The sequence below is a fragment of the Psammomys obesus genome, unplaced genomic scaffold (assembly GCF_907164565.1).
Source record: "Psammomys obesus unplaced genomic scaffold, mPsaObe1.curated_primary_1811, whole genome shotgun sequence".
NCBI classification, from domain to species: domain Eukaryota; kingdom Metazoa; phylum Chordata; class Mammalia; order Rodentia; family Muridae; genus Psammomys; species Psammomys obesus.
Window position 1 is genome coordinate 30635825 of NW_026590062.1, and position 15311 is coordinate 30651135.

General features: G+C 43.7%; 2 protein-coding genes across 2 annotated transcripts in view; one reads left to right on the forward strand and one right to left on the reverse strand.

The window, feature by feature from the left end:
• Positions 1–15311, reverse strand: part of Nid2 (nidogen 2) — a 70293-nt gene that overhangs the window by 37922 nt on the left and 17060 nt on the right. Inside the window, exons 3-4 of the mRNA XM_055605870.1 lie at positions 9167–9399; positions 4307–4986 (exon numbers count right to left, since the gene is read on the reverse strand). Coding sequence (XP_055461845.1) covers positions 4307–4986; positions 9167–9399 — 913 coding nt within the window. The remainder of the gene's footprint in view (positions 1–4306; positions 4987–9166; positions 9400–15311) is intronic.
• On the forward strand, positions 11031–11574 carry LOC129675800 (translation machinery-associated protein 7-like). The gene has a single exon (XM_055605872.1). The coding sequence runs from the start codon at positions 11064–11066 to the stop codon at positions 11256–11258; it is 195 nt and encodes a 64-aa protein (XP_055461847.1). The 5' UTR covers positions 11031–11063; the 3' UTR covers positions 11259–11574.

The following is a 15311-nucleotide window of genomic DNA, read 5'->3' on the forward strand; positions in this document are numbered from 1 at the left end:
CACAGAGGGCAGTCTTAGGAGGCAATGAGGTCCCACAGCGCACATCACAGGAGGGCAGAGGGTTTCCTGTCCCCCCCCCCCCACACACACACACAGCAGCTTGGGCAGACTTTTGCTTTTAACAACACTGACAGCTACCTTAAAAACAAGAATCAATGTTCCCACTGCAGGGCAGACTCCCCCACCTCCCAGAATGACAGACTATGCAGAAATACCATATCCTGCTCTGGAACAAACAGCAGTGGCATCATGCCTTCCCTTCTTTTATGCAGACACTGGGTGTGTGATGATGCTGGTCACAAAATGACCAGACTTAGGTCAGCCGTCAGGATACTAACAGGCTTCCCTTCTCACCTTCTGGACAAGGGAAAAGACCCATCAAGGACTCTCTGCACACAGGTGTCTTCACAGGTATGGGAGCCTCTATTCCCAGACTGTCTTAGAAACCTTGGTAGCCATGGGTGTGAGGCTTTGGGGCCTGGAGAGCTGCGCTGAGTGCACAGCCTGCTAGAGTTCCTCCACGAATGGACCTCCATTCTGTGTACCCTCTGACTACCAGAAGGCGAGGACTTAGGCCCTTCAGGATGAATGAGTTCCAAAGAGAAAGAACAGGCTCCTCCATGGGGCAGAACACTCGAGGTAATGTGGAGCCCAGATGCCCTACCTTCTTTTTTACATTGCCAATGGGAATCATATTATGGTTCTTATAGAAGAGCAGCAGGTTCAAGAGCATCAAAACCCCTGTAAGTCAGCCTCAGTGCCTGCCTCTCAACATAGGCAGTCTCTGGTCCCTACCAGCTGAAGCCTTTCTGGCAACTCCTTAACTCACCCCTACCCTATTTCCATTTCCACCTCCATACCCACCCTTCCAGAATGTTCTTACAGTCTCCCCTTCTCTTACCTCACTCAGATCCCCAAGACCTACTTCAAGCACCCCTTTCTTCAGTAAGACTTCTCTGACTGCAGCCACAAGCGCTGAGGAAGCCCCCCAAATCCTTGACCTTGTTGCAAGCATGCCTGCCTTACTCAGAGAGACACTCCCCATTTCCAGCCTTCAACAAGGAAGGGCTAACACTATCTCCTTCCAGTTAATTCTTAGCATCAACTAAGATAATACAATCTAAAGCAAAGTTCCTGCATAGAGTACAAGAATACACACTGCATCTCAAGAAAACTTCTCCCTTTGTCCCCGATAGAAAAGAGCATGCAGGTGCTTGGGGAATTTCTTAGCTTGAGAACACTACTGGAAAACCTCAGAAAAAGGATGTTCACACATACGCTGTATTGCTGGTGGAGTTATGAAAGCAGAGTTAAGCAAATGATACAAGGCCAGAACCTAGATGTGCCTGATATGGACATAATTTGAAAAGAAAGAATCTGGAATTTTGAATTAAAAAAAGACAAAAAACAATAGTCTGTAAGTGGCCAAGCATGGTAGTGCACACCTTTAATCTCAGAACTCAGGAGACAAAGCCCTGTGAGTCAAAAAAAACCAAACCAAACCAAACCAAAACCAAAACAAACAAACAAACAAAAACAACCAGTCTGGTCTCCATAGCAAGTTCCAAGAAAGCCAGGGCTACCAATGAGAACCTGCCTCAAAAATAAATAAATAAGTAAATAATCTATAAGACTAAGGAGATGACCCAATTAGTAAAGAACTTGCCTTGCAAGCTTTAGGACCCAAAGTTGATTCCCAGAACCCATGTTTAAAAACAAATAAACAAACAAGTGAGAGAGTTCCCTAGGGTTTCCTGGCCACCAGTCTAGACTCCTTGGCAAGTACTAAGGCAGTAGATGGCATTTCTGAGGATGACAGTCAAGGTTGTCCTCTATCCTCCATACACTTGCATGCATGTGCATCTGCATATAACATACACACACTAATGAAAACAATACTAAAAAGGAGAGAGATTTTCTGGGCCTTTAACAAAACCCTGAGCCCCTGCCTCAGCAAATTGAATACTACAAGCTTAAAGGCGAAGCTAAAATTTACTGGGAATGGTGCTTCCTATTCTGAAAATAAGGTTCAAATGGGTGAGGATGTCTTTCCTCAAACCACACAACAGAGCTGTTGGGGAGCTCAAGTGCACCCACTACCAGAAGCCATGGACTTTCTAACCTGAACTGGTACTTGCTGGTCTCTGTTACCTTCATGTCACCAGCTACTCTGAGTTGTCAGATAAACCTCCAGGGTGCCAGTGTTTCCTCTGAACATAAATAATAACAATTACAATATTCTTTCTCAGGTGCTAGGCTTCCACACACGTAAACTTGCAAAACACCAACACACATAAATATTTTTAAATAAACTTTAAAAGTATTTTTTTTTCTCTAAAACTTAAAAGATCCTAGTTGGACATCCTCCCCCAAATGTCCTTTTGATAAATATTCTGGCATTTAGACGTCAGTACTGGCTACATCTGGCAGCTGAAATATACCGCTGTTCGTGTCCTCCCGGGTTATGCCGTTAGCCTCCGTTACCAACAGCTAGTTCCATTTCAGGCCCTTCTGAGCTCTTAAACAGTCATGCACAACCTTTGACATCGTGACACACTGTCATCTACAAAGTCCATATTCAAGAAACACAAGTGAGTTACAAAAAAAGAAAAATCTCAGAATGTTTTAAACCAGTTTTCAGTTTTGTGCTGGGTGATATCCAACAGCCCCGGCTGCAGGCAGCTACACACAGATCCACTTTTCGATAACTGTGTGCTCTTTTTGGGTCAGGAAAATACAGCCACCAACAAAAGGCCTCTCAGAAACAGATCTGTACCATAAAATCCTTTTGTGGAAACCTTTGAATCATGCCTTTAAATCTCTTTAGATAGAAAGAATTCACATTGAAATTTTTGGAGATTGTTAGAAGAATATGAAAATTCTAGGCCTTTCAAACAAAACAAAAACAAAAACAAAAGTCATGCTTTTGGCTTTACAAAAACAGCTGCTCATCTGACTCCTTTCAGGGAGAAAGGAGCCAGGGGCAAAACCTTCTTAATGAGTCTTTTTGTTTCACTTTTTCTGTTTCTATCCAAGTTACTCACTCTTTCAGTCCTCCAAGCCCATTTCCTATGTTTTAAATCCTCTATAAATTACTAATCACAGCCACTATTTTCTTTTTAAGAACTGACTAATACAGACATTGAGATCTTCACATATATGCACATTAAAGTCTGTCTATACATTTATGAGAAATTAGAGACTTGGGAGTGAAATAAGTTGCCTCAATATAGCCAAGATTCAAATTTGACACAATGCTCTTTCTCTAATAATTAGTCAATGCTCTGTTAAACAGTGTTTCCTTCCCTCCTGAAGTATTTATCCAAACAACTACAATCCTGCAAAAAAAAGTCACAGCAGAACCCAGAAGGTCCTCTTTCCTAGATTAGTATGTTTTTGTCAAAACGTGGATGGAAAAACTGAAAAGGCTAAACATAATGGAGAGAGGGCTGTCACCTCTGACCCTTCCCTCCTGGCAGAGATCAGTGACCAGGCCCTGGAACATGGGGGAGGAACCTAGGACCAGTTTCCCACTCCATCAGTGTGGAAGAGCTGGCCCCTCTGGGCATCCCTCCCCACTTTATCCAGCTCCTGTCAGTGAGTCATGGAATGAAGATAAGGCTCAAGGGAGGTGAAGGCCACAGCTGCAGGGACAAGAACCAGGAATAACAGCAAACACAGGTGTCTACCGTACTCCCTTCCCGTGGGCTCTTAAGCATGTTTGCCTTAGCCTGCACAACTAAGTCACCATAGTCAAGGCTAAACGTCGTGGCCCTCTGCCCTGTAATGCCTATGAAGCCTCGAATGGCTCACCTTCCCTGAACTTTCGAACTGAAATATTTCATTACACTTGGGAGGATAGCTAGTACAAGAGGCCCAGTTCTTTCCTCTACTTCATGAGACTTAATTTTTTAGATCACATTATTAATGGTCAGGAGACTCCAAGAACTTGCCTGCCAAGATTTACTTGGCAAAGGGACTTTATCTCCTTAAACACAGAGAAAAAATCAGTTCCAATTTTCTTGCTAAACTTTTCACCTATTCACTTAGGAGAAAATCACATCTGTATTTTTGTTTTGTTTTGTTTTTGGAAAAAAAAAAAAAAACTTTTCCAAAAAAGGTCTCCCTCTATAATCCAGGCTGGCCTAGAACGCTTTTTATAGCCCAGGTTAGCCTTGAACTCAGAAGATCTCTCAGCCGCCCTGGTGCCAGGGTTACCATAGAGGAGTGAGCAGATCTAGTGTGACAACGCTGCCACATTTTCTTCAAATGACACCACAAAAACCCAGTTTCCCAATGCGCTTACCTCCACCATTAGAACCGATGTGGTCCTCCACTCCTACCACATACCTCCCTCCACTTAGGGGTGGTTCGTGACCAAACACTGGGTGACTAGGAAAAACTTCTGGAGAGACAGGAACACCTGGCTCTAAAGGCACTGGCCCTGCATCCGGGGAGGGCTGGGCGTTTCTGTTCCGAAGGTCTTCCTTTCCTGGAGTCAGGAGAGTTGCATCTGGCTCTGGAGGAGCTGGGGTTCGGGTACCCATCTGATCCAAAGGCTCCACTGGGTCCTTGAAATCCAGGACTTCTACCTCTCCCACAGGTGCCCCCTGTTTAGTGTGAGGGTCCCAGTAGGATGGCCAGTCACCAAGTGCTGGGTATGGCAGAGGAGTAGCCCGATTAGGGTCTGGAGAGGGGGTCCCACCTTCCACAGGGCCTGGATCAGGCTTTGAACTGAGTGACACATCAACTCTGCTGTAGTCTTCCCGAACCTCCCCTGGTGGGTACTCAATGTCCTCTTCCTTCTCATTGTAGTAATTGAAATTGCCCTCAGAATAGCTCTCCAGGGCTGCAGCATGGCTAAAGGAGTGCTCCAGGGGCTTTGAAGAGTGGTCAATTCCAGCTGTTGCTGGTCTGACATTGTCCAGGGGGAGCCTGCTGCCGATATGAAAAGCCCATGCTCCAGGAATGCCCAAGTTGCTTAGTCTATGAACAAAGGAAAGAGAGGATTTACATCCACCTCAGCCTCCTTCACAATTTATTTCGAAACCAAAAGACTATAAAGATCATAGTCGGATTTTCCAGGACATAGGTCAAACAGAAGAGAACCTTCTAGGTAACTGAAATATCATACCGGAACTTTGATATAAGCTGCCTTTTATTTAGCATTACATGTAGAACACTAAACCATCAGGATATAAATCTGCTATACAACCCAAAACCATGTTCTCTCGAAAATCTGGCTATCTGAAAACAGAGAATGTAAGAATGTTTTATGCTTTCTCTACCTGAACAAAAACTTAATCATCATACTCAAAACACAAGTTTAAAATTCTTCAAACACTTTAACAATACTGATTCCTTTATGCTTTGGTGTGGTCCAGCCTACATGAAGTGCTTGACAGTCTTTGCTATACTCTACAAGGTAGGACTGATAGCTAAGCTCAATTACACTGAGGAAAAAGTAGGTTTAGAACTTAGCTAATCTTAAGATCATACAGCAGAGCATAGAGCATAGATTTCGTGCCAACAAGAAAGCTTGCATTCCAAACATCTATGGAAAATCAATACATGATGGACAAATTAAAGACACTGTACTGTTATTCACATGGATTAGTCTATTAATGATAGAAGATAATACAACAGTATTTTTTAATGTCCAACTCTAAAACATTTTCTAGCAAAAGCTCAGCATGGGTGAGATTCGAATGTATTCATCAAAATGAGTCACATTATCTGGAAACAGATTTTCATTTTCTCCAGTACAGAGGACCATGAAACCCCTTTCAGATCCCAGGACTCATTTCTCTTTTTTTTTTTTTTTCAGAGGAGTTTCACCACATATCCCCTGCTGGACTCAAACCTGAGATCCTGGACTGGGATTTCAAGCATGTGACATCCTTGCCACCTCAGGAACCCACTACTTCAATGTCAAGGGTACACGGTGAAGAGGACAGTTATGTGTAAGACTCTTATCCTAAGAGAAAGCTGGAGTTAATTAGGCACTGGAAAGCTGGAACTGGCCAATGACACCAGTCCTCTGTTTGCACAAAACACCATATTCAAACTCTCCCATGATGTGGAATTTCCTCAAAAGTAAACACTATGGAGTAAGAGTGAATGGCTAATAAGAAAATTAAAAATTCACTGGCTCGTATAACAAGAGGTCCTTGTTCTTTGGGGAAGGTTTTCATCATTCTAGTCTAGGTTTCTATAGCAATTGTGTTTCTATTAAAGTTTGAGGCTCTCATAAATTCTCTGTATTCCTGTCATCCTGGGTGCTGTGCACAATGCAGTACCTGCACCGAAGCACATGTGTGTTACTGCTGCTGTACTGGTTAGCTTTTGTCAACTTGATGCAAACCTAGACTTACCTGGGAAAAGGGAACTTTGGGAAATCACCTCAATCACCACTGGCCTGAAGACAAGTCTGTGGGGCATTTTCTTGGTTAATGATTGATGGAAGGAGGGGCAGCTCACCAACCTAGGGTAGCATCTCTGATTGTGTGAAAAAGAAGACTGAGCAAGACATGGAAACCAAAAGAGTAACAACGTTCCTCCATGGCTTGCTTCAGTTCCTGCCTCCCTGCAAGTTCCAGCCCTGCCTGAGTTCCTGCCTTGGCTTCCCTCAATGCACTATGACCCAGGATATGAAAGCCAAATAAACCCTTTCCTCCCTGAGTTGAAACTGGTCAGTGTTTTGTCCCAGCAACAGAAAGCAGACTGCAGCAGCTGCCACTGATCACTTAGATACAAAAAGCAAACTACCATCCTTTCTGTGATTTGCTATATTCAATTGCTACAGTTCTTTTTTATATTTTGAGACAAGGTCTCATATAGCTCAGGCTAGCCTCCAAATCCATGTATCAGAGGATGACCTTGACCTTCTCTCCCTTCTGCCTCCACCTCCCAAATACTGGGATAACAGTGTGAACCACTATGCCCAGTTTACATGGTACTGAGGATCAAAACCCTGGCTTTGTGTCCAACAGGCAAGCATTCTACCCACAGAACTTCATCTCCTGCACATCTCTTGGTGTGCTTATAGAAATTAATGTTGCAAATAAAATGCACAAAAGAAGACAAATTCCAGGCTGGTAAAATGGCTCAGCAGGGAAACCTTGCTTATCTACAAGTGCTGAGAGCTATAACCAGAACACACATGGTGAGAGAACAAAAAGTCTCACAAAACTGCCCAATGACCTATACAGCCCCACAGCTGACCCCCAACTCAACACAGGAAATGTAATGTTAAAAACTGAAAACAATCAGGTAAGACGAAACTCCTCCAGGGGCCTGAGCCATTCCCCACAGGAGGGGTGCTGCAGCTAGGGAGCCTCTTGAGTTTTCTACTTTAAAGAATAGAAAAATACAAACTATGGGAAAGTAAAGCAAAATAAATAAATGCCTAATTAGGCATTTGCCCATTGCCTGATGGGAAACTAACTAATTAAGTTTATCCTACACTCTGAGGTCGTTTGGAATGTTTACTGATAGAATTTGTCTCCTAGGAAGAAAAATTGCATCATAAAACGGGATAGCCATGCCCTTCTGCCTGAGCAATCAGAAAGACCATGTGAGAAATCCCACGTGGAAGGCTTAGCACAGCACAGGCCCTGTGGTAATATCTACTTTATTTTTTTCAAGTCAGGGTTCCTCTGTGTAGCCCAGGCTATCCTGGAACTCAATTCTATAGACCGGGCTGGCCTCAAACTCCCACTGATACACCTGCTTCTGCCTCCACCTGTCTCTGCCTCCAGAATGCTGGGAACACTGGGATTAGCCTTGCACCACCATCGCCTAGCAGGTAATATCTACTTAGTAACTACTCTCTTCCTTTCCAAAATGTGAGTATTTAAAAACTCGGAAGAATGCTGTAAACATGAATAATGCATGGCCTTTGTTAGAGGACTAGGAAAATGATATCCTCTTTGGAGATGTATAGCAGAATAACTAGAAGAACTAGGACCATGCTTTCAAACTCCATTATCTCATGAACATTGTCCTCACGATGCTGGGCATATACGATACAACGTTTAAACCCTTACAATGATAAACTTGACAGAACCTGGAGGGAAGAGTCCTAGAAGAGTGTTAAGCATAAAAATGCTGAACACAAGGCAAGAGGCAAAATCCATCTGGACGGGCAGGTAGTGCAGCGTCACTCAAAGTAGTGACAGGGCAGTTCTCACTTGGATTTCATGTTGTTCTGTTTGTTTTGTTGTTTTTGTATTTTCTTTCATTTTATTAAGCCTGAGTACACCAAATCTGTCTCACTCTGCTTTTCTCTGGCAATTCTGGTAATTCTGAAAAGTATCAAAGGAAGAAATGAAGGAAGAGGTGGAGTGGGTCAATGGTAGTGTGTGTGTGTGTGTGTGTGTGTGTGTGTGTGTGTGTGTGCGTGCGCGTGTGTGTGCGTGTGTGTGCGTGCCTATAACCAAGAGTGATTCAGTGTGACTGAGAAGCAGCTAAGGGAGACAAAATAACCAATGTGGGCTAAGCCAGTATTCCAGAAAGCAAAGACAAAAGAAGCCACTTGGAGACAAGAAATCTCATCTGAGCAATAACTGGAGAGAAAGAACTGCAGAATGGCTACTGCCCACCAGTAGAATAAGGCACTGGGGAGACCAAGAAAGGGACTTGTCTCTGGCAATGCTGTAGGCAAACCTATCAGCATGATCTCAGGTGATAATGCTGGAGGAGAAATCCTGACACTTCTAAAAGCCTCATCTACTCCTCCCCCCCTCCAAATTATATTACCTGTAATTTACTCTTCAGCAGTATGTGCTTGAAAGGCTAAATCACGATGCCTCCTCTTGAGAAATAATTAACCTGAAAAGCCTCCACTGAGGCAGTTATTATTAGGTTTTTTATGGTGCTCCAACAATGTTTTTCATAGTAAGCCCCCGTGGTTCTGCAAACACACACATAGTTGCTGCTGGTTCTGGTTTCTATGCCTGACAGCACAGGAAAAATAATGGCTCTTTTATATCTTGGAGAGCCTCCAGGGTCCAACTTAGCTCCTGGTTTTGACCCAACGCCTTTCTTAGAAGCCACCAAAGCTTATTCCTAAATGGTCTCACTTGAGATCATGTCCCTCCTAAATGTCCTTCCAATGGAATGGCACAGGAACACTCCCTCCCCCCCCCCCGACCCCAATACTTACTGGTAGAGATTTTTCACAGACTGCTCGGTGTTAGTCAGGCTGAAATAGGGTGCTTCTCTCTTCAGATCATCCGCCTCCCCTCGGCAGAAGCCCACCCTAGCCGGAAGCTTCAGCTGAACATTGTAGGACTCTTTGGGGCAAGTCCCGAAGAACTGAAGTCCGTCAGCAGGGTAGAGAAAGAGGGCATAGGTATCAGATTCATCAGATGCCAGAACAGCCTGGAAAGTGTTCAACTGTGGACAAAAAGGAATTACAAACATCCTTAAACAAACAGATAAACAAAAGAAGAAAAACAGAATGCAGCCAGGGTGCCAGAGTTGGAAACCATTTTTTAGGATTTCCTCCACATTCCTTTAGGATACAATCTTCTTTAGAAGTTTCTCTCCAAATTACAAATATAACTTTATAAGCTACATGAGTTATTATTCGAAACCTCTTTTACCAATTTAGATCAACAGCTGGATAATGCACAAGTAAAACAAGTTAGAAGGCTTTACAGGGTTGCAGGGAAGAGGAGGGATAAGTAACACCAAGCAAGTTTGAAAAAGCCTTTTAACTTTTTAAAAGTTAAAAGTGGGCTGGTGAGATGGTTCAGCAACAGTTAAGAGCACTAGCTGCTCTTCCAGAGGATCCAGGTTCAATTCCCAGCACCCATGTGGCCATGGTAGATCATACCTGCCTATAGCTCCAGTTCCAGGGCTTCTGACAACCTCACATAAGACATAGACGGAGGCAAAATGTCCATGAACATTAAAAAAAAAAAAGGCTTATGAAGACCTACTTGCCAGGTGTAGGATACCTCGCCCTCAAGTTGTTGGTTAGGGATGTCACAGAAATGATGATACCAAAGCTGTCTATTGTTATTGCTCAAGGTTACTCATCAGAATGTGATGATAAAGTCCTACAGCTGATGACTGATGCCACACAGCCCTCCCAACCCCCTGAAGTACTAACTAGGAAGCTTTCACCCCAGCTAGCTGGCTTTCAGGGTGCTAGAAGATGGCCCAGGCTGCTAAGGGAAAAAAGTCATCAACTGTCTCAGTCCACTGTGACTGCGGAGAGCTACCTAACAAAAGCTCTGGCAAGAAGTTGTACTCATAGATGCTCTTAAGTGGCATGAATGTTAGGAGGATCATCAACCACTTTCTGGGTGGATATAAGGCCTGCTCCACAAAATGAAAACTGGCCAAGAATAAACGGCTGGGGACTCATAAGCACTGCAGTTGAACCATGACTGTTGTTTTGTTAAATGGATATAATGTCAAACGTCATAGATGAGCAAGGCTCTCAGTCCTCATAAAAGCGGAGCATCTTCGTACAGCGGATGGTAATTAACATATTCACTCGTAACTAGTCCGAGGGTATTGGACAACCAGTCTGTGGAGAGCTCAGCCATAGATGGTCCTTCCAATGGAATAGCACAGGAACACCCACCCCCATTACTGTTTCTGTGTCACATCTGTTTCCCTCGAGGCTCAAGGAACATTGAAGAGAGGTGGAAGGAGTTTCAGAGGCAGAGGGGGCACAACAGGACTCTGTACTCATGAACTCATAGCAGCAGCTGTGGTGAGCAGCCCAAGATCAAACCACTCAACAGTCCAGAATGGACAGGGAGGGGCACAGAAGCCCCCACCTGCAAGATCCTGACAGCTGATGACTGCTAGGGGAGGGAGAGTTGGATTTCGCTAGGGGTGTGGTCCCTGGTGGGTGGACCATGCTCCAGTGAGTGGCCCTTCACCCACGGCATACGGGCTGCACTAATTGTACTCAATGGGTTATTAAAACAAATAAATGACATGAAATTTTGAATGGACAGAAGTAAAAGATGAGGAATAATGAATATATTAAAAGATACTGGGGCTTGGGATCGGGGACTGGTGAAGGGGCTGTCGGCGCCATGTCTGGCCGCAAAGGTGGCAAAAAGAAGCCCCTGAAACAGCCCAAGAAGCAGGCTAAGGAGATGGATGAGGAGGACAAGGCTTTCAAGCAGAAACAGAAAGAGGAGCAGAAGACACTCGAGGAGCTGAAAGCCAAGGCCGCGGGGAAGGGGCCCCTGGCCACAGGTGGAATTAAGAAATCTGACAAAAAGTAAGCTATTCCTCGTATCTGAGGTGATGATGGTGACCCTCTTCCATTCCTATTTAAACATCTGGATCCTCTGCCATAACATCTTTGCCACCTACAGCTAGAATGAAGTATTATCCTGGAGCCTGTTGAACATCTATATTCCCTGCCATAACATCTTTGCCACCTACAGCTAGAATGAAGTGTTATCCTGGAGCCTATTGTACATTGTAATAAACTTTTGTAGTAAAACAAATGCAATGGCTCATTGTCTCTAGTGTTCAGCAATTCCTACCTCAGCTCTGAATGGAAAGAAAACCCAGGCCAGAGCCTGCTGTTTCATCTTTGTTGTAGCTGGAATTCTGTATCACTTTGAATTAAACCAGCCCATTTAAAAGGCAAAAAAAAAAAAAAAAAAAAAAAAAAAAAAGATACTGTATTTGTAAAAGGATCCATAATGACGGCACAGAGAGGACACTTTGTCTGACGAGCAGGATAGCAGTGACTACACAACTACACAGCAACCAGAAGATAGAACTCTGGGCCCTAAAACACCAGTGATTGTGTTTCCCAGGCGAGAGGAAACCTCACGGTGTAGGAAGCAGTTGGGTCCATTCTCAGGTCCCCCAGCTGAACCCTGGAAGAGCCCCTGGGTCCTGGCAGGCGCTCAGCTGCCATCCCAGGGCCACACGCCTGCATGCTCCGATCACCATCCCAGGCTGAACTGTGGGCCTCACAACACCAGAGCCTGCGAGTTCCAGTCCACAGAAACCCCAGGGTGAAGGAAGCGATCAGGACTGACCTCAGGTCACCCAGACAATCCCTGGAAAAGATCCAGGCTCCAGAAGGCCCTCAGCCGCCAGCCAGAGCCACATGCCTGTATGCCCGACACACTGTCCCAGAAAGAACTGTGGGTCCCAGGGCACCACCGCTCTGGAGGAAACCCAACGGTGAGGGAAACGTCACCGACCTCAGGGCACTCAGCTGCAAAAAAAATTCTAGGGTTCTTGCAGGCACCCAGTTGCCAGCACAGAGCCACTCCTCTGCGCCTGTGTGCTCTACTCACCATCCCAGATGGAACTGTGGACCCAAAACATCACAGACTGGGTCTCCCTGACGGGAGGAAACCCTATAGTGGGGGAAACATCAGGTCCAATCTCAAAACACTCAACTCGGAAAAGTTTCTGGGTTCCCACAGGCTCCAGGCTCTAACCTCCTACCACACACGAGTGCTGTGCTCACCTGCCACTGATTATCGCTTGGGTACTGGGGCACAGAGCTCCAACCTCAGACCTACAGAAACCTGGGATCCAAGGGATCAGCCCCCAAACACTGCCCCAAGGTACAATCTATCGCCCTAGCTAAACTGACCAAACCCTGGGGCTCCTGGTTCTTCAAGAGGGCTGTGCTCAGCAAACACAGTGTAAGAGCAGCAGTAGCAGCAGCAGCAGCAGCAGCAGCAGTTCATTATCAAGAAACCAAGCAGCAGGGCAGCCGTCTCCAGAACTTCTGGTGAGAGGAGAGCCCCCTGACTACCAACGACCCCAGTTACCACACAGGTCCAAATGCCTCAGGAGAGCTGTGGAAATTCCTGAGAAGCACCGGCCATTCAGTTACCATACCCAAAAAGCTGAGGAGACCTCCTTCAGGAACAACCATCTTCCTACCAAGGCAATTCTCCCCATCCCAGGTTTCCAGCAGGCACCAGAAACTAACAGCCCACACCCGAGACAGCAAGTGGGTAGAGGCTAGCATGAAAGCACAACCAACAAAAGGCAAACACGGCATCTCCAGAACCCAGTTATACAGGGTCAAGTAGCCCTGGACACCCTATCATAAGCGAATTCAAGAAGATGACCTTACATCTATACTGATGAAGAGGATAATGGAAGAAACAAATAAAATGTGTAATGACATAGAGGAAGATAAAGTCTAACAGATTATGACCATCCATAAAGAAATGGAGGAAGATACAATCAGACAGATTATGGCTGTCCGTAAAGATATGGAAGAAGATAAAGTCAGAGTATGACCATCCATAAAGAAATACAGGAAGATGCAGCCAAACAGTTTGTGGCCTTCTGAAATAAATAAAAGAAACAAAGGAATGTTTAAACAAACAGGTGAAGGAAATGAAAGAAAAACAGGAAAATACAGTCAGACAGGTGAAGGAAATCAACAAAATGGTTCAAGATCTGAAGATACAATTGGAAAAATTAAAGAAAACACAAATGGAGGAAATCATGGAAGAAAACAGGAACTACAGAGGTAAGCATAGCCAACAGGCTACAAGAGATGGAAGAAAGAATCTCAGGTGTGGAAGATACAATGGAAGAAATCGATGTATCTGTCAAAGAAAATGTTAAATCTAAAAAATTTCTGATACAAACAATCCAAGACAACATGAAAAAAAGAAAAACCTAAGAACAGGGATAGAGGAAAAAGATTCTGTCTCCAAGGCCCAGAAAATATTTTCAACAAAATCATAGAAGAAAATTTCCCCAATTTAAAGGAGAGGCCTATAAACATACAAGAAGCCTATAGAACACCTAATAAATTAGATCAGAAAAGAAAATCCTCCCGCCACATAATAATCAAAACAGTAAGTATACAGAACAAAGAAAAAAAATACTAATGACCTCAAGTAAAAAAATCAAGTAACTTATAATGGCAAACCCATCAGAGTCACACCTGACTTCTCAACAGAGACTATGAAAGCCAGAAGGGCCCGGACGGATATCATGCAGACCCTAAGAGAACACAGATGTCAGCCCACACTACTATACCCAGCAAAACTCTCAGTCATCATAGATGGAGAAAACAAGATATTCAATCTCAAAAACAGATTTAAACAATACCTAACCACAAACCCAGTGTTACAGAAGATAATAGAAGGAAAAATACAACCCAAGAAGGCTAACTAGGAAAACACAGGAAATAAATAACCTCACTACAGCCAAACTAAAAGTAGCCAAGCATATAAACATACTACCACAACCAACATCAAAATAAAAGGATCTAACAGCTACTGGTCATTAATCTCTCTCAGTATCAATGGACTCAACTCTCCAATAAAAAGACATAGACTAACAGAATGGATGTGTAAACAAGACCCAACAATCTGTTGCATACAAGAAATTCACCTAAGTTACAAAGATAGACATTACCTGAGAGTAAAGGGCTGGAAGACTTTTGTTCCAAGCAAATGGAACAAGAAGCAAGCAGGAGTAGCCATTCTAATATCTAATAAAATAGACTTTCAACCAAAATTAATCAAAAGAGATAAAGGACGTTCACTTCATACACCTCAAAGGAAAATTCCACCAAGAACACATCACAGTTCTGAACATTTATGCGCTAAATACAAGGGCAACCACATTTGTAAAAGAAACATTAATAAAACTGAAACTGCACATAGATCCACACGTTAATAGTGGGAGACTTCAACACCACACTCTCAACAAAGAACAGGTCAACAGAACAAAAATTAAAAAAACAAACAAACAATGACTCGAACAGAGGTCATGAATCAAATGAATCTAACAGACATTTACAAAACTTTTCACTGAAACAAAAAAGAATTTACCTTCCTCTCACCCCGTAAGGGAACCTTTTCCAAAATAGACCGTATAGTTGGTCACAAAGCAAGCTCCAACAGATACAAGAAGATTGAAATAATTCCTTGTATCCTATTTGACCACCATAGACAAAAGCTAGAGCTCAACAATAACAGAAATAGCAAAAAGCTTACACACACATGGAAACTGAACAACTCGCTATTCAATGACAGCTGGGTCAGGGAAGAAATAAAGAAATTAAAGACTTCCTAGACTTTAAAGGAAATGAAAGCACAACATGCCCAAACTTATGGGACACAATGTAAGCAGTGCTAAGAGGAAAGTTCATAGCACTAAGTGCCTTCAAGAAAATCCGAGACAGCTCATTCAAGCAACTTAACAGCTCACCTGAAAGCCCTAGAAAAAAAGCAGACACTCCCAAGAGGAGTACATGGCTAGAAATAATCAAACTCAGGGCTGAAATCAGTAACTTAGAAACAAATAAAACAATTCAAAGAATCAAC